Source organism: Protomyctophum parallelum (genome assembly GCF_964188405.1).
Source record: "Protomyctophum parallelum genome assembly, chromosome: 9".
In the NCBI taxonomy this organism is placed as follows: Eukaryota; Metazoa; Chordata; class Actinopteri; order Myctophiformes; family Myctophidae; genus Protomyctophum; species Protomyctophum parallelum.
In genome coordinates this window covers 17,127,843-17,155,367 of record NC_139706.1, presented here as the reverse complement: position 1 = coordinate 17,155,367, position 27,525 = coordinate 17,127,843, and the positions used below count along the sequence as shown (strand labels likewise).

General features: G+C 41.2%; 2 protein-coding genes across 3 annotated transcripts; both read right to left on the bottom strand.

Moving 5' to 3' along the window:
- Positions 1-3,658: 3,658 nt before the first annotated feature.
- LOC310864230 (uncharacterized protein) lies at positions 3,659-7,746 on the bottom strand. Of its 2 annotated transcripts, none has more exons than XM_083772836.1 (6): positions 7,586-7,746; positions 5,909-6,040; positions 5,772-5,786; positions 5,491-5,640; positions 4,651-4,787; positions 3,659-4,009 (listed from the first exon to the last, which is right to left on the bottom strand). In XM_083772836.1, exons 2-6 carry the CDS (start codon positions 5,976-5,978, stop codon positions 3,779-3,781), a joined length of 603 nt encoding a protein of 200 aa, XP_083628962.1. In that variant the 5' UTR covers positions 5,979-6,040; positions 7,586-7,746; the 3' UTR covers positions 3,659-3,778. The 2 variants fall into 2 exon arrangements, with proteins under 2 accessions (XP_083628962.1, XP_083628961.1); XM_083772835.1 differs by having other exon boundaries at positions 7,601-7,746.
- Positions 7,747-15,419: 7,673 nt separating this feature from the next.
- On the bottom strand, positions 15,420-23,941 carry LOC310864402 (carbohydrate sulfotransferase 12-like). Its single transcript, XM_083773096.1, has 6 exons — positions 23,844-23,941; positions 22,755-22,905; positions 21,051-21,203; positions 17,579-17,764; positions 16,761-17,280; positions 15,420-15,464 (listed from the first exon to the last, which is right to left on the bottom strand). The coding sequence occupies exons 2-6, from the start codon at positions 22,893-22,895 to the stop codon at positions 15,430-15,432; spliced, it is 1,035 nt and encodes a 344-aa protein (XP_083629222.1). The 5' UTR covers positions 22,896-22,905; positions 23,844-23,941; the 3' UTR covers positions 15,420-15,429.
- Positions 23,942-27,525: the final 3,584 nt, after the last annotated feature.

The following is a 27,525-nucleotide window of genomic DNA, read 5'->3' as shown; positions in this document are numbered from 1 at the left end:
ATGTCAAAATATCCACCGTGGGGGTCTGAGACCAGAGCCATTGAGTAATGGTTGAGACGAAGCCGTGAAAGGTCATACTAAGCATTTACAGTAGCATTTCTCAATGCTCAATGGCTCTGGTCTCAGACCCCGCGGTGGATATTTTGACATTCCGTTCGTTTTGTTTTTTGGAATGTTGCCACTACTGCTGGAGCAGCCATAAACTAAACAGGTTAATCTCGATGTAAGCTGCGACCATGAGACCCGTTTCTGCATTCGTCTATAGGGTGAGCAGGAAATGAAGGTGACCTTCGGGAGCGCCCGTGATGTACACCAGCACCTCTGAACAGACAACCCTGCAGTCTCACATCTTAGATCCATGCCACCAAACCAATTATTCTGACCTTTATTGCATTTGTCTTTAGTCTTGTCCATTTTTTGCATTATTCAATTTAGGGGGGTGTGGTAACAATTTGATAGATTTGTAGCCTTTGTGGGCCGAGGTGCACTGCTTTTCTTTTCTACCTTTCATTATAGAGTAGGTTGTGAAGAATTTTATGTATGAAATATAAGCTTTTGGCTAAATGTACTATGTGTATGCTTCATGTGCTGTGTGCCAATCACTTAAGTTGATTATCTAGATTCACATATGAGTAAACTAAGGCTGCACCAGTACTTGTTTCACAAAATCTTTCTCAAATGTCATAAATACATATGTATTTATGACATTTGAAAAAGATTTTGTGTTGCCAAAATCAATATAACACATTTTACAAGCAAAAACAGCAGAACAGGATTTTAATTTTTTGGTTATATACTTTTATATATACATTTCTGGCCTGTGACAAAATACTGCAAGATATTATGAGTAGAACTTTTAACCCAAAGTCCAGAAGGGTATTATCTATGAAACAATGCATTGAATGTGTAGTGCCCATAACGCGGGAACGAAACTGAACGAAAAGGGACCTCACAAAATGGCCTAAATGAAAAGTATTAAAAAGCGTTTCTGACAAAACCTCAAACTGTCTCATGGAAGACAATATATAGTCATAATGCCATCTTTGATGAGGCAGTATTGCATTGTTTTAAAACATATAAGGTGTTCTTCATTTTCATGAAAAAAATAATATTTTTCATTTATCAAATAAACATTTTAGAGTTAGTTTTCGACCCGACAGCAGAGATGTACAGTATGCTTCCATTTATTAGTGTGTTCTGTAGCTTTTCAACATTGATTCACAGCGATCGATGTACAGTAAATGCGTTTTCTATTCATATGCAAGGCTACCAATGTATGCTTAATTTTAAAATACAGTATGCTTAATTTAAACGTAGAAATTGCACTATTAATCAAGCGTGGGGTCGTGGAGAACTCTCTCCATGAAGTGAGGTCCTAATATACAAAGATTTGCAAACCCTTGAGATAATGGTCTATTTTAGTTTAGTTTATTCGCACAATAAAAACAGTACAAAAAAGGTAACATCAATACAAGAGAAGTATGTGCAGGTGAGAAAAGAAACCCATGGAGGGCTTATATGTGGTCTGTCTCACCAAAGACAATATGCAAATAGTAAGGAGACAAAGTAATCAAACATAGGTATGGAAAATAACAAAAACAAATACAACAAATACATTATTTTCACTTTCACCCCATTAGCTTCCGCTGCTGCGTTTGCTAGTCTTCCTGGGGTCCACATAGATCACAACATAAATACAACATACAATACAATATACATACAAACAACTGACACTTGTCTGTCTAAATCTAAATTCAATTACATTAGAATACCAAAGATATATAGATAATGTAGGTTAAATAACATGTACAAAAGCAATATCATGTACAAAAGCACATCAGTCCAATTGTGTGACCTCTCCCAATAATGTTTTTTAAGCGATTTTATTAAAGAGTATTTACTTTTGATTTGTTTTATATTAACAGATAATGAGTTCCACTGTTGGGTGGCTCTATAAATAACTTTTTTTTGTAAGTGTTTCTGTCTTTGGTTTTGGAAGTTCCAAATACCCTGAGCTTACCTGTCTAGTTTGATATCTATGTTTTAGACCTGAACTAAATAATTGATCTCTATAGATATCTGGCTTTCCCTCAATGATTGCATTTCTGGTAAATTGTATAAGACTAGCAGTTGATTTAGCCAGTTAGCCATACTAAACTGTGGTGCATCCTAGCAACATTGGTTTTAAAAGAGCAGTTCAGCACTAATCTTGCAGCTCTGTTTTGTGCTGTTTTTAGCAGCAGAGGACCACACAACCATACAATAGCCTACTCCAAATGTGAAAGCACTAATGCCTGTGTTACCTCCTTTCTAATGAACGGTGTAACATAGGGAGAGCATCAGAATCAATATGATCCGACCAAGTCAGGCGCTCAAATAATTGTGACACCAAGTATCTTTATTTTATTAACTTGCTGTATTGGGGTCCCCGCCATAGTTAAACTCAAGTCTCCAGCCAGCATATGTTTAGTGCCCAAGACAATGCACTTTGTCTTGGAAACATTCAAGATCAACTTGTGAAGTGTGTGTGTGTGTGGTTTGTGTGTGTGTGTGTGTGTGTGTGTGTGTGTGCGCACGCACGCACGCGCAAGCCTGAGTGTGCCTAAGTGTACATGCATGTCTGCCTGTGTCTGAGTATGCACAATAAAGCTAAAAGCTCTTTCAGGTATTTATTATGAGCTTCTGACCTTGAATACATAGTGTGCGCTTTGGCAACTCAAGAGAAAACATTCAGTTATATTTCATAATGCCTTACTATTATCCAGTATGATGGATGGATGTGGCTCACCACGTCGAAGTGTCCTTCATGGGCAAGACACTGAACCCTACATTGCCTCCAATGAGTTGGTTGGTGTGAGCTTGCCACCATTGCAGTCGGGCAGAGACCATTCAAGAAAATGACTCAAGCCCATGTCCCATCTACTTTTTAATCGTGTAACGTCAGAGGTCCAACTCGGTGTCGTGTAGCCATGGTCCTAGGTCAAAGAGGCTGGCTTCCGAGCTGGTCTGTATAAGGGGCAGGTGGCGATTATATGCATGCCACACTTCTTCATTGATGTTTTTAACCGACCGATCCGAGTTCATAGACGGTTCAGTGCAGTCCGTTGCTGGCATGGCAGGTCATCTCCTCCTATGTCGCCATCTCCTGGGTCCCAGATGTAGCGATGGATGCGTGAGGACCCGGCTGACTCCTGCCTCCAAGCTGCTGCCAACCATGCATCTCTGGAGATGTCCTCAGGGGTGGAATTGATCTGTGCTGTCTTGTTGTAGGGGTGGCGGGACTATAGAGTCTGCTTGGAGGCGCTGGTGTCCAAACATTTGTGTGTATAGGTGTCTGTACATACTAGTTTTTGCTAAATTAAAGCCAATGTGAGGCATTAGGCCTATTCTGGTACAGGATATTGAAATCCAGCATGCAACGGAGTATCTGGTTAATGTATGGTGAGAAAGCAGAACCTCTTCTGTTGAGATCTTATGACGCTTCAGTAAGGTGACTCATCGAGTTGTGTTGTGACCTCAAAATAAATAAAAAAATCTTCTAAATCCTCCAGTTTTCTGAAATAAATATTTTCATGATTTTTCAAAAATAGCAGACCTACAAAGTACAAGCTCATAGTGCCCCACGAGTGGCGCGCTACGAGCTTGTAGATCTGCTATTTTTCAATAGTTAAATTATAACATAATGTTTAAAACACCAAAAGGGGTTCCCGCCCAAAATGGGTTAATTGGGGTGGGCTGGATACGGACATGGATGAGTCGCTGCCGTTTGGTTAATGCGTCAGATGCAGTTAATTGTTTTAAATTGGCAACGGTCATCTACTTCATCGTTCATCCGAAGCGCAGCCAGTTTGAGCAGAGAACAGTCATTAGGCTCAGGTTCAAATCCCAGCGAGTGATATGGACAGAGAGATGGCACAAACTTGAAGGTGTCAGGGGATCCACATGTGGCACTCCTCAAGAAGAACAAAGCCTTGTCTCCATTGTCCTCAAACGAGCCCGGAAGACTGTCCTACAGAATCAAATGAAAAGGAGGAAGGATATAGATGATAAATGTGAGGATGTCATTTCATGTACAGTAGGTTACTACAGAGTCAGACACTAGATTACACCTTAACAAAAACAGCAGCTGCTGTTTTTAAATGTTTGGATTTGTCACAGTTTGTAATCAAATCTGATCGACGATGCGCTATAACAGGCCCATGTGAATCTCCTTGTCATTACTTCAATTAGGTTTTTTTGTGTTTGTTTTTTACTTTTTTTGTATTTTAGAATAACCCACTGTTAGTGGAAATTTAGTGTTGTTGTAACCACTTTAGGACATTGACTTATTTTTTATATAAAGTATAGCTGTCCCACCTCCCACATAACATTAAATCACCCTGCTATTTGTGTGTGTGTGTGTGTGTGTGTGTGTGTGTGTGTGTGGGGGGGGATTTTCAGAATAACCAAAACAGGTTTACAGTGGTAAAAACTGTATTTTAGCTGGGGACCCCCTGGAACCCCCTCAAAGTCCCCCGGGGGTCCCCACTTTGAGAACCACTGCTTTATAAATACAAATGTATTCATTGTTCTTTTTCCTCCCAATACCCCAGTGTTCATCAGTCTTTCAGCCTACTGTGTGCAGTGCTGCATGTGGCCATGAACACTCACCTTGGTGTCCACGTGAACCTTCCCGTGGTTATCGCAGCACAACAGTTTGTATTTGCCATTTTTTACGACATATAGGATTACTGTCACCCGTCTGTCAATTTTGTCTCTTCTGAAGGTCTGGATTTTGAATTTGCAGTCTAAATAATAAATGAAAGGGTTAACAAAGAACAAACTATTTCTGTAACACCATATATTTGTATCTCAGCAATTTACAGTATTGCAAACAACCCATAAGAAAATTAATTCAATTTTTGAGCACTTGAGAAGTAATTAAAGACAATGTTGCTCGTCTGCCATTTTATTTCTGTGTAAAAACATCATCAATCTATTAATTCGTATTATTAAACATATTGTATCCTAGTGCCAAACCATCTCATGAAGAAAACAATATGTATATAACCGGTGTTACATGTTGGCATCTATAAAATTGGTTTTAACTTTAATAATCCTCTCCTCCACATTTTTTAGTGTTTTTTTTAAAGCAAACATTAACAATATATACTCTATGTACTGGACATATACGCAGCATGTCTGTTTGGTTATACTGGTCTGTATTTGCATTATTCTGTTACCTCTTTGCTACTGTAGCTATAATTTCGATATATGGTGTATCTTACGATTTACGTTTATGTATTCTGTGTATATACTCTTTGGTAGTAAACGTGTGCGGTCATCAGCTGTGGTCTTTGTGCACCTGCTCAAAACCCACAAGTGTGGGAGCGTGTGTTCAATGTATACAAATGAGATTGACAGGCAACTGTGAGGTCAATATCAGCCCACAGCAGCATGAGTATGAAGTCAAATTATGACTGTAGCACTGTCCGGGAGCTGGAATCTTACCAGATGAAGACAGCTCCTGTTTTTCTATCGGTTTGAAGCATAACTGGTCTTCATGCTGAACAAACAGAAAGTAGTTGTCCTTGTTCTTGATATATCTTTCCTTTAGTGAATTATCTTTATGTGACAGTGTATAATTGTCTTGCTCGAGCCCTGAAGATACAGACAATTATAAATCATACAGTACTTCAACATCACACGGCCACAAATACTATGCTGTTATGACTGAGGTAGAACATCTACCGTATATAAATCAGTGAATCACATAATGAAAATATAATTACCATCATCGTCGACCACTGTTCACGGGACGATTCAGTGGAGTTGCAAAGCAAATTAATTTCATTAGTTTCCCAGGAAGCATAATTGGGTAAAATATTGAATGATGATTCTGTCAAAGTGGTAAATCAGACAACATTACCTTGAAAATAGAAAATGTCTCCATTTGTATCCTCATACCTCACATCAGTGGCACTGTCACCACATGCCATCGCTGCTGTAGGTCGACTTTGCTCTCACTGAGATGCACCAGCTGTCTCGTGACTGTATTTATCTTTTATTATAAACAGATTAAAAGGGAAAGATTTTAATTTTTACTGAAAATAATAATATTTAAAGATCAACTACTATATTTCACATTTTATAACGTAACCTATTGTTTGTGTTTGCAAAAAAAGAAAAGACAAATGCTACCGTGAAAACGTAAATACCTTCACAGTGAGGTGCACTGCAACAGCTGCAGTCTCAAATCAATGTGATGATGATGTGTGATGATCTGTGTTAAAAACTAAACTAAATAAATTAAATACATTAAATCTAACTAATGCTAGTTAGTAGCAGTATGCACAGCTTACAGGTATATATTTGTGGTTTCCTGTAACCGGAACAAGTTTTGCACAGTGGTGTGTATACGATATGCCATAAATTACTACTAGCCTACCGGTACATTACTACTACTACTTCTCGCTGTTCAGCAAAGCATCTGCAAAGCATGGCCAGCATTTCTGAAAACAACCTGCATCTGATCTTTCTCACTCTGCACAGTCTGCAGTGACTCACAGGCCAGGCCAGCAGGCAGGCAGGCAGGTTTGGTGGCATGTAGTACACACTTCTCGCACGCACACGCACGCACGCACGTGCACACACACACACACACACACACACACACACACACACACACACACACACACACAGACACACACACACACACACACACACACACACACACACACACACACACACACACACACACACACAAAATTTGACTGAGGGACTGCCATTGGATTTTTGTTATTTTCGTTTCTTCATGTCATATGAAAGCAGGAAATCATAGCTTCAAATATAGAGATATTGGTTGTCCAGTGCACAGTTCAGTGTGGAACCTATACGTTTTTATTTAGACACATCCCTGACTTTTAAAACAAGTAAAACAAGTTTGCCATGTGGTGATGCTGGGTAGTTTCTTTTCTGGCTAAGTTTTTATAATAACCAGTACTGTATATATATTTCTTTGTTTTCTTTTCTTTGGCTTCTATTTGTGTGTTCTCTGATTTTAGTATTTAAAAATGACTAAATACTATATATATATATATATATATATATATATATATATATATATATATATATATATATAATTATTATTATAATAAATTTGAGCTATTATTATATATATACACACACACACACACACATGCTATGTATGTATGGATCAACTCACTGCCATTCATATCAGCACTCAGCTGACATATTAAAGACGTGTCCCTGCACATGGACATTGTAGTGTGTGTGTGTGTGTGTGTGTGTGTGTGTGTGTGTGTGTGTGTGTGTGTGTGTGTGTGTGTGGCGCATCACAGTGACATCACATCACATTACACTACGATGTGTACACAGAGGGAGAGGCAGAGGCAGCAATTTCCGTGTCGCCTACCCTGATTAATTTAACTTGCATTTTGTACTGAATTAAATAGTAATACTATTGCTGATGTACTACTCGTAGACGTGCAAGGACCGTCCTACGTTGGTGCGTTACATTAGGCTACTATAGACCTACACTGTATGCGTGCTAAAACTAGATTAAATAAAATACAGGTATTCTTACCTCCGAGTCTCCGACTGAGTCCGGACAGCCACTGTCTGTCTAGGACTATGATGTTTAAATGATATTGTCTTTGCAGCTGCTGCCCCAACGGTCACAAATAACTGAATTCGTGACTACTAAACTAACAGATGCAGGATCTTGCAAGCGTGATCGTCGATTGACTCATGCAGGTTGCAACTATACTCTAAGGTTGCAACACACTTTTGGGATATGAGTAATGAGTTGACTCGACTCGAGTAATATGACTCCCCGCCGGGCCGGAACTCCGCCATCACACCCTACATCAGCATTCCCTTGTTATCACCGCTAGAGGTCGCAGCGGTAGCGCTGGCGTGGAAATGCCACTATACAGAACAGCACAGAACCTCAACTTCAACTTTCTTCAACTTCATCACATCAAAGGTTTAAAACAGTGGGTATTAGTAATATAATAATAAAGACAATATATAGTAGGAAATAACAAGAAACCCGGTCAGAAGTTTTAAAAGGTTAATGGCATGAGACAGTTAAATAAAATAGCAGCTCAGTAACATAAAACAAAAACATAGACAGACCTTTTTCTCTATTATAGACTTGAGCAGGTGAGACATCATTGGCAGTGATGCAAATAGCCTGCATCCTGCATCCTTAGACTCACTAAATTGAGAAAGAACGCACGTCCTGCAATACTGAACTCAGTACTGTACTCTAACGTCGTTAGAAGTGGTGGAACCCATTAAGATTGAAAAGCTATTTACATCACTTTGGAAGCAGACTAGAGGCCTACACACAGGCTACACTGCATTTACTGCAAACAGTCCAAAATTAAATTAACATTGATTTAACTAAATAAATTGGGGGTTCCAGAGATAGAATTGCCATTAAATGGGGGTCTGTAGACTAATGCATGTCAAGCTGGGGGTCTTTGAAATTAAACGGGTTGAGAATCTCTGTTAGAGTCGTAAAACTCTTCTCTTATGGGGGTCCCTGGAATATATTTTCAAATGGTGGTCCGTGAGCTAATTAGTGTCAATTTGGGGGTCCTTGACATGAAAAGGTTTGGGAACCACTGGTCTAATTTGCCCGTTGCAGAGACCATGTGGCGTTGTCATTCATGTATTATGTCACAAATGTACATTTATGTTGTTGCAGTCATTCTTTTACCTCATTATTTTTAAACGTTTTGCTTTTAAATAATTTGAATTCTGAATGAACGTAACCGACACACTTCACACACATGCATGGCTTGGAGAATGCATACAGAGGCTGTGGCAGAGAAAGAGAGGAGACGCCTGTGCCACCTCAGGCAGCAAAGTGTCAGAGGTTCAAATCTTTCTACTTGGCTACAAGTGTTGTAGTATACAACATGCTGTGTACTCATACAAGGTACTTGTACGTGAATATGCAATGTACTTAATATGTATTGTGTACTGCCTGGAGTGACAGACCGACTGTCTTGTTAGCCACTGGAGACAGCTCATAGAGCAAGGTCAACTTGCTGCCAGCATTGTTATTGTTATGATCCTATTCTAAGTATTGGACCCTCGTCTGGTTCTGGTGTGTGACGACCCTGTTGATTATTGCCATGGTTGCATATTCATAATATAGTTTTTCCCCCTGAGATTGTCAGAGCCCTGAATGAGGATGTGATAAAAAACAAAGAAAAAACACCTGTACATAGACAAGTGGAATAGAATGGGGGGGAAAAAATAATTACTTCTCTGATGGGAGGGTGATATTGGTCATTGCGACACTTGTCAGCAGGGAGTGTTTTGATCCTGGGTCATATGTGTACAGGTGCCCACCCTGAGGTAATTTACCCCATGTGTTTGATGTAACTGTGTAACTTATAAAATAAATCCCTGTACTTTCGCTTTTCAACTGGTTTTGGCTGACTATATTTGGGAACTAGGTAGGAGGGAGACCATTTTTGTGTTACGACAGCAGTGACAACACAGGCATGTGTGTGGGCATATTATTATTAATAATAATAATAATAATAATAAAACTTTATTTGTATAGCACCTTTCATGACATGAAATGCAGCTCAAAGTGCTTTACAGAACAATGGAGAATAAAAGAAAAGCAAGGCAACAACAAAAAACAAGCAGTAATGCAATACAGTGAGGACATGAATTAAAAAAATAGTCTTGAGCTGAGCTTTAAAAATGTCTACAGACTAAAAGGGGGGTAAAAAGTATTGCCTCCTCTAAATAAGGGAAAGGAGGGAAAAAAAGTGTAGGTGTAGCAGTGGGGTAATAAAGCTATTTCTGTTTGCAGATTATACACTTTTTAAACATTTTAAATCACCTTCCAAACAGCCACCAAAGTTTAGAAGGGTCCCATTTTGGTAGCGTGGCTCTGGTCTGAAAGCTCATTCTGTAGAGCCACTATGGCTGAGGGCACTGTAAAAGTAGGGGAAAGGCCAATATGGTGTAGTCTTTGAGATTGGCCTGTTGTCTCTTGCAGCTGGTTGCTGAGGCAACTGCTTTCCTCGTAGGCCTACAGGGGAAATGGTCTATTCTCACAACGCAAACAGGGTTGAAAAGAGGAAGTGAGAACCCACTATGTAGAGTCTACATAGTGGGTTCTCACTTCCGCAATTTCAATTTCATTGTCTACATTGTAGACAATGAAATTGAAATTGCTACTTTCACTGTGTAGACACATACTTTTTACTAATTTTGTACTGCTTCATACCTCCAATTTACGGTCTCTGTCTGTCTGTCTGTCTGTCTGTCTGTCTGTCTGTCCTTAATCCTTAGACCTTCAGCTCCGTTGCAGCATCCGTCTGTCTGTCTGTCTGTCTGTCTGTCTGCCTGCCTGCCTGCGTGTCTGCGCGTGCGTGCGTGCTTCCGTGTGTGTGTGTGTGTGTGCGTGCGTGCGTGCGTGAGTGCGTGTCACACTTGCACCAAGATGTTTTGTCTACCTAGAAAGTCATGTGATGGTTTACGGTGGATTCTCAGCCATCTAGTTCAGCACCTGAAGTGGCTCTTCTTGCTTTCACCTTAGCATCATAGCAATGCAATGCCTTTACTTGTGCTCAGAGACTATAGAATATAAACCTATAACTGATGAAGTGTCCAGAAGAAACAAAATAAAACAAAAATAGACTGCATATCTGTATAGAATTTATATCATATTGAGTAAACACATGTGGAGACAGTGGATGGAAGAAATGACATATTTTTTAATCGTCAGGGAAATGTATTGTGATTCTGTGCAACTATAATTGACTACCTATCTCAAAACAGACAGAAAAGTCTCGGACAGAAGATGAGATGACACCTGATGAAATGTGAACGTTTTGTAAAATGTCAGACCTGAATGCTCGCATAGCGGAGGAAAGGAGGAGAGGAGCAGTGGCAGCACATAGACCAATGTCCCCTTCCTTATTTCTTAAGGCTTGAAGGGTCCTAGCTCTCCCTCTCTCTCACTTTCTCTCTCTCTCACACACACATACATACACACACACACACACACTCGTCAACGGTCGCCACTGGAAACAAGAGACTGCAACCACGGCAACCTGACAGCATCTTCTTTCTGCTGGCTCCGCCTCTGCTGTGGTGTGTGTGTGTGTGTGTGTGTGTGTGTGTGTGTGTGTGTGCGCGCGTGCGTGCATGCGTGTAGTGCGTGTGTCACATTCATCCCTTGCTCACGGCACTGAAAACAGGAGAGTGAAGCAGCGTGGCTCTACTAGCTTTGTTCTCCACTGTTTTCATTTCATTATACATTCAAGCATATGAATTCATCTGATGAATTAATCGGTAATCTCAGTAAAGATGTCTCTTGTACCATGGTCTAGTGAATACTCATTTCTAAATTCTGATTGATGGGAAGGTGTGCATGAAAACCTTTTATATATACCGTGATGACGGAAGATTCTCCTTTCTTATTGGCTTGCAATAATCGTTAAGATCAGGACACCTCAAACATACTCCCTGTCAACAGTTTAATCAATGGTGAATCAGTGCACATGATATATTCAATTAAGAAAATAAAATGAACACATCCACTCTTTTAAAAGAGATCTGATGACACACACACTACACACATGCACGGTCATCTAATTGCCAAAAGTAATTCCAAAATGCCGCAAATGCAAAAAATCTAACCGTTTGTTGCAGAAAGAATATTTTTGGGGGGATAAGGGCCGATTCATACTCCTATTTTAGAGCCGAATAAAAGTCGGTTCGGCGCTGTAAAGCCTACAATTTGACGTCATTTGAGGTTCGGGGGGGCGGGTACCGTCCTAAAGTCGGCTCTTCGGTGCTACTGAAAATTTCTGACGAGCCGAAATCATTTCGGCACTACAGCGCCGAAACAGCGGTAAAATAGGAGTATAAATCGGCCCTAAGTCCCCTCCGAATTACTTCCACATGATCGCAGGGGTAACGTGACATTGTAATTGGCTAGCAAAAATAGTGGGAGGGGCCTATGTAAGTGATTGCAGCAACCACACTTTGCAGTTTTTCCAAAATTGAGACTATTCTAGTCAGTGGCATTGAAGTGGCTGGTTAGCTATTTTTGTCATTGCTAATATAACAATGAATGGTTAGCAGTGTAAATCGATTCTGATTAATCCAGATAGGCCTACCCCCTATAAGTGTACAGAAGGACACAACAGCTACTGTTTTATTAAGTGCCAGGAATGGCCACAGCTATCAAAGTTATTCATTCTGAGTATACCTAGATCATGCTTACTATTTTATCATCATCCCCACTACCATTAGATTTGATATAAAGATAGCTAAATCAATCGATCTAAAGTATCTGACATGTTCAGGCTATAGATAGTGTTGTATGTATGAAATGCAGCATGTAAGTAAGCAACATGACTTATTGAACACACACAGTCACACACACACGCACAGGCATGCACACACACACACACACACACACACACAGTCCGTCCTAAAATAAACATACGATATAGTATATCACAACACAGCGTCTTTACACTCTGCACGCACGCACGCACATACGCATACGCACACACACACACACACACACACACACGCACACGCGCACGCACACGCACACACACACACACACACACACACAGTCCGTCGTAAAATAAACATACGATATAGTATATCACAACACAGCGTCTTTACACTCTAGTTTATTGAAATTGTGAATTTGACATTTAATGTAAACATGCATCAGGGCAAAAGTTAGGTTAGCAAGGTTAGCATTGCAGAGAGTTGCACTCGGTATAGGCCTACAGCAGAAGCTGGCTACTACCACCAATGCTTTTTATTGCTGCTTCGTGAGTGACACTTTGCCTTGCATGTGAATAGGCAGTTGTTACATGTACATTGAGAAAAAACTAGCCAATCTACAATCTGCACAGTATGACATAATTCTCACTTAAAGATGTATGAAAAATGGAAAATGTCCCTCTCACTTTTAAACTTTTAATTAGCACATAGCAATCTTTATATTGGTTAAATAGGCAAGATAATAATAATTTACACCTGGTCCTATATAAGGGGCGATAGGCCAACAGCACACACACCAAAGCCCGCCCCCCGCTCAATCATGATTGGCGGAAGGGGTATCTATACTGATTGGATGAAGGCTGGGCCCAAAACAAAACCTACGGTTTTTTGACCCCCAGGCCCTTTCTGAAACCAGTCCCTTGGCTTGAAGTGCTCTTTGGAGGTTCCCTCCAGCTGAATCAAGTTCCCCAGGGTGCTGGGTATAAAAAACTGTTATACACTCGCCCTCCTTGTGCAGAAAAAGGAAACAGACACCATTCGTTGCCATGGTTATTGGTTATCATCATGCAATTGTGTTACCTGTTATTTTGTTTGTACAGTTATATTGCATTGCATCGTGTATGTTTGTGTGACATTCATTGTGGAATTCATTAATATGGAAAAAGGAAATACAGCGTGACTGTCATATACATCCATGGTGTTTATAAATCATTGTTAAAAGTAGTTTTGTTTGTGTGGTTTCATTTATAGTTTTTCACGGTGGCGTAAATAAAGAGCCCTTGTGAACATCAGTTGGAGCGTTGTCTATTCTGCATCAGATGAAGATTGTTTAGGAGGAGTTTATTTATAATTTATTTGTGGTGGTACTTACATTTGTATTGGTCGTGGTTTCCATGCGGACAGAGAGCAGGGCTGCACAAGGCAATCGAGTCTAGATCGGCACAGACTCGCTCTTGAGGGCTTTATAAGCCACTTCCACTCAAGGCTGCTTGGTTTCGGACGACACTTAATATGGCGCAGCCTCGCGCATATCGAGGGCAAGTGTGCAGGCGAGTGGCGAGGAGCTGGTTTCAGAAAGGGAGCCAGGGGTTAACTGGGGACTGGGAGGAACTCCTTATATGGTCAGCACACTCGGGAGGATTATCACAACAAAACAACAAAAAAAACAAGTGGTTTTTTAATTAAGTGAAATCACTGAATATACCTTTAATTGTCCGATTCCAACTTAAACCGGGATGTTTAACGGAGCTAATTGGAATGGTGGTCTTGGTAAAGCTATGCAAGGTGTTCTATGCAACCTGAGACATTATGATCTCTGCTTTCTCTATGCAGGCATTTAACCCATTTATAGGCCTGACGTTGAAATAAAAAAAATGTCTTTTAAACGGTTTTCTGAAATACCTATGTTTCTGAATCAGTGGGGCTCAATATTTCATGTCAAGGACCCCAAAAATTTGGCCCCGGACCCCCATCTGAAAATATGTTGTTCCAGGAACCCCCCAGAAGCAAATATTTGAGTTAAAAACGTTCACTGTGGAAGAATATATATCAAAGATTTGTGCCACATTTTAACGACCTCGTAGCGCGGCACCCGCGCTATGAGCTTGTAGATCTGCTATTTTTGAATAGCTAAAGTATAACATAATGCTTAAAACACCCCTTTTGAATTAATGTGACATCAAGATATATAATTTCCACACACAATATTAGATATAACACCATACCATGAACATTGTTCCCAATACAAAATTGTAGATACAACACCAAACCATGAATATTGCACTCAGATCAGCCGACGCAGGGAAGCTGCAAGTACCCTTAGAACCCTAGAAGAAGACTGCAAAGACTGCAATGCCTACGCCAAGGGGTCTTTGAACACCAAGTCTGAAATGTTCATATGCGTTTTGTCACATCCGTTATGATACTGAGCCACTAACAGTCTTGTTGACCGATGTGAAAAAATGCAGAAAATCTAAACTGTACGTAAAGTAATTTTGACAGATGACAATATCAGAGTTGGTTTAAAGTTAAAGGGAGTGCCACAATTTTTGTATTTTTCCAGTTTTTCAGGCGTTTATGAGGTGACAGTACTTCATTAGACACCCTGGAGTCGTTTTTATGTGCAATGGTGTATTAACTTTGTATTTAGGGTTTCTTCCTGGAGATTGAAACCCTTGACAGTCAAACGGGCCAATGAAATAAACAGTAATATAGTGACATCACATTATCAGCCCCTTCCCCTTTATCATACAACTATAGCTGTGGGTGTGGCTTCAGTTCAGGTGGATCACCACCCATCAGGCAAACCAGGCATACTTAATGAACTGGTGGGCGTGCCCACATAAAAACAACATTTTAACAAATACTGTACAAATTATACCTCCTTACCTTATATAACAATAAGACCTGATGATCATGTTTTAGGGTGGAAAAGATCACGGCACTCCATTTTAACAATAATCTGTAAATTCCAAAATATGAGCTTGTGTTCATTTCATCGCACTTGAAATGTTCAGGCGTAAGGTGCAAAGTCCTTACCAATGTGCCATCTTTTTTCCCCCTTCAAATCACATACAAAGCAGTTTTTTCACACTTGATCTGAACATGGAGGCGACGTCATTTCTCCTGGAGTGCTTGTCATTCATTAAGGATGGAGTCTGGTCTGTCGTAGCCTCGATACCCAGGCTTTCATATCGTCTGTGCGAAAAATGAAAGCCTGGATTTACGTTATGGGCTGCACTGGCCTAAAAGTGGGATGTGGTGTGCACCCCTCAAAATAACACCGTGAGGAAATCAATACCAGTGTAAAATGAGGAGAATGGCTGAAGAACCCACCACACCGTCTAAGAAAAAAACCAACGTGTGCCGACTGATGGATAAATTTAAATAGGATCCATCTTTAATAATGATAGCTTTGAAAGGACTGTATGAATTTGTAAAGACTACTAAGAATGATCAATGATAAGCTTCGATAGCAGAGGGCTAGAAGCTGAGAGCGCTCCGTAGCAGAGCCAAAATGCGCCGGAACACTCAGAATACTTTAGGAGTAATCCCATTACAATAAATACTTAACTTTAGCTTTTACCAGGATACTTTAAGTAAATAGCCATTATAAACACTGTTACATCAGGAGGATTACCCAATAAATGTCAAAATGTTACCTGAGTCCACCCAAGGAGAAAGAAGTCCAATTCAGAGTGAGGTTTTAGTCAGTTTTATATATTATAGCTTCAGAGAGAACAGAACAAGAATTCACATACCGCATAATAATTTACAATCGAATTGACCCCGACCCCGTAGGGTCGGGTGTGTGGTTTCTCTCTACCGTCTCCCAAAATGGGAGCCAGTATATATACGCTTCAATACAAAATGGAGAATGGTACAAAGCAGACGTGGCAAGACCGAGGAGCATCTTACTCAATGTATGTAGTTTTGGGCACTGGATGGAAAAACACTGGATGGCACAGAGGTTGGCCCGGCTATAAAGGATAATTTGTCTATGGTATGCAGTCTCGGCGAGCTGGGAAGGGGGTGCCTGGCCTGGTTGCCATGGCACCCGGCTGATAAGATTCCCCAGCAAGGTCAGAAACATGCAGTCTCAAGACAGAGACAGTGCAATAATAATTCTTACTAACTACACAGGGCAACCAGATTAAAAGGGTCAAAAAAGTCAAAGGAGCTGATCATTCACCCATAAAATATAAACAAAAGATAGAAATTATCTATCACCGACTCTGTGGAAATAACTTTGACAGTCCGTTAGAATGGTATACTCCAGCAACCAGTGGTTTCTGCTTCTGGTCGACTCGACACAATAACAGTGCTGCACTTGGGGGGGGGGGGGGAGACCGGGTCTGACGGAGAAGATCTGTGAACCAATCAGGGTGTGCGCAAATCTGAGCCGCGGCCCTCCCACCTAGGCCAGAAAGGTCTAGCCGCGTTAGCTCAGGCTAGGTCTGTCGTATAACCAAAGAGCTTGAAATCAGCCTCATACACCTTGTAGAGTTCCCTCCGGGCGTCTAGGGGCACAGTGCTGAACCAGTCAGCCAACAAGTTGCTGGTTGTGAGGTTCCCGGAGTTCCACGACACGGGGAAGTCCACCACGTCGTCTACTCTCAGCTGACGCAGAAGCTGCTCAGCGTCCTCCTCGACCGTCTCCATGTGGCCCACAAAGTCATACTGGATCTGGCAGGGGTGGCAAAGCCGGTACATCTGCAGCCAGTGCACATCGAACGGCTTGTCCTGGGAGTCCAGGATATACCGGATGAAGTGGGCAAAGGACGGGCGAAGCCCCATGGCGAATGCATCACGAGCAGAGGCAGGGGCCGTCGTGTTAGCGTAGCGCTGCAGCATGTCCCGAGCGTAGACGTAGAATATATTGTTGTTGACGATGCGTGGGGCTTTCTCAAACTTGTCGCGGTAGGCGGAGATGAGGCGCAGAAAGGGATCCCGCACAAACAGGAACTTTGTGTACTTTTTTAGCTTCATCTTTGAGAAATAAAGCATCACAGAAAATGCAATTGAGAGGGTGATAGGATTTGTGAAAATGCAGCGCACATGAAATGCTATACAGTTTACATATTATTTTTAAAACAAGGACTGATAGCTCAGTGACAACTGTGCTGCTCTTTTTAGTTATGAAATTAAGCTCCGGAAGGATATTCTTCCTTCAAATAAGTGATTTAATAAATGTCAACATATTGATAATTATTTATTTATTTATTAGACCAGCTACCCGTTTGTGGAACTGGTCAAGCTTTCTGAAAGGTTTTTGTCATAGACTTACCTTCATGAGCTGGCGTGAGGAGTTGCCAGGCCCATAGCGGGCTCTGAACTTGTCAAAGGTGAAATGTGTGCTGACGTTGTGGATCAGATTAAAGGGGACAGCCAGTGGGTCCTTGTAGGGGGAACCGTCCTGCTGTCGAATCCCACTCAGCACTATCATGACCCGCTTCCAGTTAGTGCACCCAACCTATGGAATAAGTTTGAAAGTTGCCAGAACCTGCATCCGTGATACATTATAATTCAGTGACGTAGAGTCTGTGGGGGCCGGGGGGGCAGGGCCCCCATGAGGAATTGGTTCCAATTGGACCTTATATTCGCCTGGGTTTGTCCCGTTTGTATCGCACATGGTTGCGCCCGTTCACGCAATTCTCGTCTTGCATTGACTTTGTATGTAATCGCGCCGCTCTAACCATCCAAGTCTGGCACCTGCCACCTTCACACCTCTATTTTCATCACTGTCCGGGACGGGGGGTGGTGGGGGGCGGACCACGTTGCCTGTCCCTTGTAGACATGCAGATCAGGCATTGAAATGCTAATCTGGGTGCTTGTTTTCACCTGCCAGGTATGGGTATATGCATGCATACAGTACTGTAGTACTCTGTTTAGGTTACTTGTTCACAATATGAAACCACCACCAGCAAGAACACCCTGGCTGGCAACAGAGATGCCGTTGAAACCTTCCGCCGTCACAGCGACAGTTCTACAGAACCTGCCGAGGCGGACAGGACTAGCCTGCAATTCTGTTTATAATCTAAACACTGTGACACGTTTAAAAAGTGTTAAGAACCATAAACGCTTGGGTTTAGTGTGAAACGAAAAAGAAAAAACGATCGGTTGGGCGGGCCCCAATGACGATTATAAAAACATTTTGTCTCTGCATTATATCATTTGTGAAGTTAGTGCCTGCATGCATGCAGAGTTTAGATGCCCATATTTGTCAAGTCTCTGCTCAGGAGAGAGCAGAGATTAAGTGTACCCACACTTAAGCAACCCCTGGTGGGCATTTTTCGACTCGGGTCCTGCTGTCGGAGAACCACGCGCCCCTGGGACAACTCAACAATTAGCGCAAAAAGCGAAGCACTCCCCTGGGATGACCCAGGGGCTTGTAACAGGCTGGGGACGTGCGCCCAGGAGGCCATCCGCGCACCCCTGGGACTTTACGACACTTTAAGTGACGATAAATGTCAGAGCTAAACCCGGGGGGGTGGTGGTGAGCGCGGCTGGTGTGATTGCTGCCGGTCAGCCGCTGTAAGCAATAAGCATGCAGTGCCGTGGTGGTAGCCTACCGACCCTACCCTATAAGTTTAGGCATCCTCGCTTCGAAAATAAGTTTGCCCTGGCCTCGACAAACTTTTTGCTTTCTCGGTGCTATTGCTGTGTCTCTGCTCTGCTTTCTCAACAATCAAATGAATAAAGAGGTTGTCGGGATGTATGTGCCGTGTTTATGTCGTCACGTGAAAACCGGCTCTGTGAATGGGGGGGGGGGGGGGTGCCATGCAGGCACCTGGCAGACACGTTTCACACCAGTGTGAAAAGACTTCAGATATCAACTCAACCCCCTCCAGGGGGGACACAGGACAGGACACAGACAGAATAGATCTGTCTGATACACTGTCGGCCTTGCGAAGCGGCTAGGCGGCGGCCTAATAATAATAATAATAATGACTCAACCAGACAATCCGGTGCACTTCCCTCTCTTGAGATTCTAACAAAAAAAAACAACAATACTACAGTACAATGAGTACATTACTAAATCAATGGTCAGGGACCACATGCAATACTTCCACAGACCACCAGTGGTCCATGGGCCACCTGTTGAAAACCCCTGGGTTAAAAGAGAATTCCATGCTAGAAGGCTTTCTTACCTTTATTTGTAGTTGTTACGTCCCCACCAAAGAGGTCCAGGTGTTATTTTGTGCAAAAGTGCATGTTCGGATTTCGGGAGATTAACCGAGTATCCGACAGACTCAGCAACCGGCAAGACTTTAACTAAGATTCAACACGCATAGACTGAACTAAAATGTTCCAATAATCGCTTCTCTTTACAAACGCATGCTTTTTATAAGGTTTTATTCACTCATTATTACACATAAACACTCATACATACACACTATTTGTTTCCCCCTCCCGCTGACACAGGTGGATACAGTACCCCGGATCTTTGCCTAATAGCCTGTTCCTATCCTATCTGTCGGCTGGGATTTCAGCTCTCATTGAAACATTCTAAGCTGGCCCAGACCGGCCACTTGAGAGCCATTCTTCGCTCTCTCGATCTGGTACAACTTAGCTGTTGGTATTAGATTAGTTCAACACTACCACCTTTGCATCACCTATGCTCATGTTTACCTATGTTTTCTCTATGGTTTTGAATCTGATTTGGGAGACAAAACAAGAGGCACAATACATACTCTGTTACAATCTAAACACATTACAACACAACATGTTATTATAAATGCACATTAATATGTATATTCACCATTGGCCTCTCGCCTGTTGCTCTCACGATCTTCTCCTTGAATCTACCCCACTGACACTGTTGATTTACACACATGAATACAGCAGGCCCTGACTGGGGTTACACCTCCTGGCAAAGTTATCAGCCAATCGAAAGCCCAGACTGCTCCTTATCTGCCTGAGATGGTTCTAAGCCCATGCCTGTCAACCAGCTTCCACCACACTTCCTGTGCTGTGCCTAGCTGGTATCTCAGACTAGCTTAAACTGGTAGACCCTTAGATATTATTATAAAGGTGTTTTGGTAACCCAATATCTAAGTATGGACTTTAGAACACATATTGACCCACATTACAGGAATTGAAATGATACTTCATCCATTGCTCCCCTGCTATCAACATGTGTGTAGTGAGTCAGCACCCCTTCCCCTGTAGGCATCGTAAAACACCCCACACTCTACAGGAAGGTAGCCTACAACCCAACCCCACTGGAGTTGCATGCAGCTTATTTATTGCCCCACGGAATGTGCTTAGAGACCTTATCTACTGACAGTTCCCTCTCCTCTCTCCCTGATGAGAGCACATGTCCAGATCACCTAATACATCCCCAATCTTGATCATAATCTCGTCCATTCCTAATTGGACAGTACAGTACATTATTGGCTATTTCTAATACAAGCCCTCAATGGGGGTTGGGTTTTTGTGCTAATTCGCTAATTTCCATCGAAATACTGTAAGTATGCCACTTGGGATACTATTAACATTATTTTTGATACAAAAAATATATTTCTTTGAGTGATGGAATTAAGCGAATTAGCACAACACCCCAGTTCCCCATTCAATGCAATGCAATTCAATTCATTGAGGGCTTATGGTAGGGGAAATAGCCAATAATGCACTTTTGCACAAAATAACACCTGAACCTCTTTGGTGGGGACGTAAAAAAAAGCCTAGCATGGAATACTCCTTTAATGAATGACCAAATTCCCCCATCATAAGGGCTACAGTAGGCCTACATGTACCTTGGGAACAGCGCAGTAGATGATGCCGTGTTCGTCATTCACTATAAGATGGTCCAGTTCCTTGTCAGGGATGTCATCGAAGGAGCGTTTCTTCTCAGGGAACGTGAAGTTATCACTACTGCACATCTCCTGAAGCAGAAGCCGCCTCTGCTCCTGTCCGTTCAGTACAGTTCAGGAAGGTTTATCTCTAACAATTCAACTCAGAAGCCGTCCATGAAACTTTACTCAATCGTCGCTGTTTTGTATTTATGATATATTACTTCAGCATAATATGACAGAGTTGACGGTGAAAATAACCGATCAACAAGCTCAGAACACGTGAGCGTGTCTATATAATATAGTTTGATTAGTTTTGACAACATTTTGACCGTTTTTTGCCATGCCCAAAAGGGTTCAAAGTGGTTAAAGTGTAAGACCACTTTTTATTATTATTATTTAGGTTTGGGTTGTGTAGTTACCTTGCCATGATGTAACTCCAAATGTGGACAAGAAATTAAAAAAAATCAACAGGAAGTTAACATTTTTATGAAAGAATAAAACCACATGAGTTTTGGTGATGTTTACGTACTAAAAGAGTGACTTTGAGAGCCGTTTTAGCATACAATGTAAATAAATATAAGGAGCATATTTTGAATTAACAATTCAATTTCTAATCACTGGAGCAATTCTTTTTTATTTCTTGTCCACATTTGGAGTTTGAAGTATATTTTATACCATACAGGAGAGAAAATGTGCACGGCAAACAGACGTGATGAAGTTCCATGATGTTTATTTCAACGAAGTAGCCTACAGCTTACAGCATAGACAGACTCACGCCAGCCAGCAAAGTGGCTCACGTGACGTCTCCCCATGTAGGCTTGCGCCCCCAACTGACCAAATGATCGTATTCTAGGTCACTACTTAAGCATTTTTACATTGGTGTAGGGTGTCGACATGTGTCGCATATTATTAGTGGCAAAGTCTTTGATCAACCAGTCTGTCCCTTTAGGTCAACAAACTCCTTTGTTATGCCAATAACCACCGGAATTCGGCTCCTTTTCCTCCTGAGAAGGCCGACACCCACGTAGGTGACCACAGCTGATCACCCAAAATAGGTCTACTGTCTGTAGCCTATGTAAATTGCACAAGGCACAACTCTAGAACACAAGAGCATGTAATATTGCAGAATTATGGAATATCATATTCATCAAGTTACATCATGGCAAGGTAACTACACAACCCAAACCTATTTTTTTTTTATACTTTAGCTATTGAAAAATAGCAAATCTGCTAAAGGTCTGCTTTAAGGCCAATTACTGTACATATAAATGCTGGGGTCCTTGACATGAAATATTGAGCATCACTGATACAGAAACATTAACATTCAGTGGATTTTCTGGCTCAAACAACTGCTCAGATGTTCCTGTGGACTGTGATGCAAGAGTCCACAAATCCTCAATATGACATACCAATTTGCCAGCTGCAGATGTCACTGTTGAGGCCTGTTTGCCTGTTTTCATTGCAACTCAAAAGGCTTCAGAACACACAGAGAAATCCACTGAATGTTCAAAGTGTAGGTTGTGTGGTTGTAATTGAGGTCATATAACAACCTAAAATAATAATAATAGAAATAAATGAATGTCATAAAACCGTTTTGTCTGTTCTTTTAACTGATGAACACATACACACACGTTAATAATTAAGTTCATATACATAGAATCTAACCTGTCTATCGTGGAGCTTGTGGGCGTGGCGTGGAGCTTGGAGGGGCTCGACAACGAGGTCGTCCAGGTAAAAGATGATCAGGAGGACCATGGAGGCAGAGCCCAGGAGCATGACCGCACTGAACCATCTGGACGTTCCCATGGCGTCAGGGCTGGGGAGATGTCAATTAATAAATCACAATTATTTAAATAGCTTTGAACGCGGTTTCCGATAAATTAATGATTGTTCCAAGTGAAAATAGCAGCTCCACACTTGTATATCGGCTATTTTCATTATTTCCGTGCGGCAGCATTGTAGTAGCAGTATGTCTGATGCAGGGTTACAGGCTTAATCATTGTAGTAGCAGTATGTCTGATGCAGGGTTACAGGCTTAATCATTGCAGTAGCAGTATGTCTGATGCAGGGTTACAGGCATCAAGACCTTTAAAAACACGCATATCCGAACACCGGAGCACCATCCGCAACAACGTTATCACTAGCCCTGTAGCTGTACATTTCTGTAAAGCGGGTCATGAAACGTGAGCTTTTTTGGATACACACATTCTTGCTCAAAAAGGTCTAAATGAAGACTATGATATCAGACCTTTTCTGTAATTGGCATCCTGTGTTTGGGGGTATAGAGATATATATTTATATATATGTATTTGAGTCTCTGTGCTTTACATGCCCATAGATGAACATGGACTTGTTCTCATTTCCATGGACATCCACGGTCATGTGATCGACACTTTATCTTCTCCTCGATGGGTTTCATCCTGGTTGTTTCTGGTCCATATTTGTAACTGACTCTCCCGTTTTTAAATAAGGTATTTTGTTGTCCCTAATTTTTACTTGCATTTAGAGTAGACAAGAGGCGCTTCTTAGGTAACAGTATATGATGGCCTGATCAGCCTGAGTTATCTGTGTGTTTATACCTCATAATAAGCATTAAAGTATGAGGTATAAAGTACAGCAGCCTTGTGTTCCTAAAACAGGGTCGAACCCCGGCCTCCAACTCCTCTAAACCATTCAAACGGCCGGGTCTTTCGCAGGGTCGTTACAATACTGCAGATACAGGTGAGCTTACAGAGTAATTATATTATCACTTACCTGAAATGCCTCGATTATATCCTTGAGTCCTCAATTATATAAAAAAATAATAATTGTATTAACCCGTTTCTTGATATGTACATTGTACACCTCTTCTGTGCAGTGAGTGGTTAAAATGTGAGCTGTATTCTGTGTAGTGTGTAAGCTTGAATTTGTTTGGAACTGCATAGCTAAAATTGTTGCATTTAATGACTCTCGATCCCGCCTTCATAGAAGCATCTCCCACATACCTGGCTCTTTGTATTCTGAAATACATACGTACAGGGCGAGATGCCCATTAGGCAAACCTGTTTTAGTATAGAAGGCAAGCCATAATTAAGTAACCCATTTAGACCTGAGGACGATTCTACAAAATAATGCCTTCTAAATCCTGTTAAAACCCTTGTTTCTATGTCAGTGGTTCTCAAACATTTTCATGTCAAGGCCCCACAAATATATTTGTAATTGGCCGCCGACCAGCCATCTGAAAATATGTTGTTCCAGGGACCCCCCAGAAGCAAAGATTTGAGCTAAAAACGAACACTCTCAAAGAATATATTCAAACATTTGGGCCACATTTTTACGATAAAAAAAAAAAAAGCAGACCTACAAGCTCGTAGTGCGGCACCGAACTTGTAGATCTGCTATTTTTCAATAGGCTAAAGCATATACAAAATGCTTAACACCGAAAGGGGTTCCCGCCCAAAATAGAAAGGTGTGACGAGCATTCATAGACATGTGAAGACACTTATGACACTCATGTGAAAATATGAAATTGTATCACAGATGAAGTTCAACCAGCTGTGCCATAGCACTGACGAAGGTCCCAGGACTGAAACGTTTGCTAAATGAACCTCACTTTGAGCACATAGCACTTTATTATGAGCATTCATAATAGAGTTAGTGTCAGAGTAAGTGTCCTTGAGCGAGACTCTGAACCCCTAATTGTTCCTGATGTGCAGGTTGGTGCCTTGCATGGTTTCTTCCGCCATCGGAGCACAATCTATCATCTATGTAAAGAGCTTGGATAAAAGCACTATATAAATAAATGCACTAGTTTCCATTCAAAAATAAAAATAAATGATATTTTCGTAATGTCTCTCACGAAGCAGTCTTCCTTAACAATTTATGCTGCGAGCGAGTCTTTTTTCTGCCAGTTTCCCTTACGTTTTTTTTAACGTGAAAAAACAATGTTGCACATTAGGATAACCATCTGGAGACCCCTCAAAATAATTTGGGGACCCACATCTGTCCAACAACTGTCTTAAACTATGAGTAGGGCAAATGGCTAAAATACATGAGATTAAAGGTCCTTTCAAATGGGCAGCATTTAGCCTAGTATTTCATTTTTAACGAGACCTGCAACTTTTTACACAAGCGTACTTACACGTGCAGTCCATGGGCAGTGTCGCAGTGTCTCAGTGACGTCACAAAGATGTACTTCATAATGTTACAGATTTTTGCAATGTGTTAATTTAACCGTGTGTTTCTACAGTACACACACAGACATGATATTACCCCAGACCGAGTCAGGGACAGAGGCTGGGGAGACAAAGCCTGCCATCTGTCCCTATTTTGAGGAGATGCATAAAGCAGTGGTTGTCAACCTTTTTCCATGTCGAGGCCCATTATGTGTTCGACATTTGAGCCATGTACAGAACCACCATTTGATGAGATTTAGCCTTTCAGACCCAACACTTCAAATATTTTGTTGAAGCTTGATAAGATTTTGTCCACTATTCCATGCTGTATTGATGTGGTACCAAAAGGAGAAATATAAGTTAGACAAACGTTGATCAAAATAACAACTATTTACATTCTCTAATTGTGTAGACCTCTTTTAAATTAAGCAGTGCAGATTAGTGATGCACCGAATATTCGGCCGCAGAAAATATTCGGCAGAAAATGGCTAAATATGCATTTTCGGCCTATTCGGTTTCGGCCCAAATAGGCAGAAAATATATCACCGAATAGTGTATGCAATTAATGCATTCAAAGAGCTGAATAAATGTTTTATGGATCCATAATAGTGATTATTATTTAAGTTAAGTTTTGCCATAACCATAACATAACATTTGTAGAATCAAACTCAGGTTAATGGGTTAAGTGAGGATACTAAAACAGCGATATTCAGTTACACTTCATACCAATGATACTGTGCGGGTGTAGGTATGTTAAGTGATAACCACTTTCAACATGGCATTATAGGCAAAAGCTTTCTAAATCTTTCACATTTTCCAAACATCTACAAGCTTGTAGGTCAAAAAAAAATTCTATTTGTTGTACAACAAAGTATATAGTGCTTAAGTGGCATTCTGGACTAGACCTGTATGGCTGGAAACATTGTGGTTGCAAGGACTGCATTTCTGACCTTTCAGATACAGGACTGTGTCACAGTCATTACCCGGTGATTGAGAGATTATTTATTCTGTACTTACTCTGTATAAACATACTATTTTAACTAGTGATGCCCCGAATATTCAGCCGCAGAAAATGTTCGGTTTCGGCCCGAATAGGCAGAAAATATATCACTGAATAGTGTATGCAATCAATGCATTCAAAAGAGCTGAATAAATGTTTTATGGACCCATAATAGTGATTATGATTTAAGTTAAGTTTTGCCGTAATAATTTATTTTAAATAAATCAGGTAGCTTTAAGGTACGGCCATGACAGCAATGGTAGGAAAAAAGATGTATAATATTAATCATATTCGGATATTCGGTATTCGGTTTTCGGCCAACTGTTTCCTATATTCGGTATTCGGTTTCGGCCAAGAATTTCAATTTCGGTGCATCCCTAGTGCAGATGTTTAACAATAATTCAACTCTTGAGAGTGCAAAAGTAAACCAAATGGACCAATGAGGGTACATGTGTTGGGAGCGGCTAGCACCACTTTGAAGTAAAATGAAAAGGCCCAGTGCAGCAACAGTCAGTAGCATCATCACGCAAATGAGTCGCGTTGTCAACTGTCTTCAAGGCAACATGAAACATCAGTCAGAAACAGTCATCATCATGAATTCATTGTGTAAATATCAGTACATATCATACCAAAGCTCTGTCACTCACCCACGAGGCGTGATCAATGCCATTTGGCTATTCTGAGTGGCCAAAGAGCATTGATCACGCCTCCAGGTCTTTAGTTTACTCAAGTTAGGGAATAAGACCTGGTACTTAAGACACGCAAAATACAGCCCATAAAGTACAGCAGCCTTGTGTTCCTAAAACAGGGTCGAACCCCGGCCTCCAACTCCTCTAAACCATTCAAACGGCCGGGTCTTTCGCAGGGTCGTTACAATACTGCAGATACAGGTGAGGTTAAAGAGAAATTATATTATCACTTACCTGAAATGCCTCGATTATATCCTTGAGTCCTCAATTATATAAAAAAATGTAATTGTATTAACCCGTTTCTTGATATGTACATTGTACACCTCTCCTGTGCAGTGAGTGGTTAAAATGTGAGCTGTATTCTGTGTAGTGTGTAAGCTTGAATTTGTTTGGAACTGCACAGCTAAAATTGTTGCATTTAATGACTCTCGATCCCGCCTTCATAGAAGCATCTCCCACATACCTGGCTCTTTGTATTCTGAAATACATACGTACATACGCCCATTAGGCAAACCTGTTTTAGTATAGAAGGCAAGCCATAATTAAGTAACCCATTTAGACCTGAGGACGATTCTACAAAATAATGCCTTCTA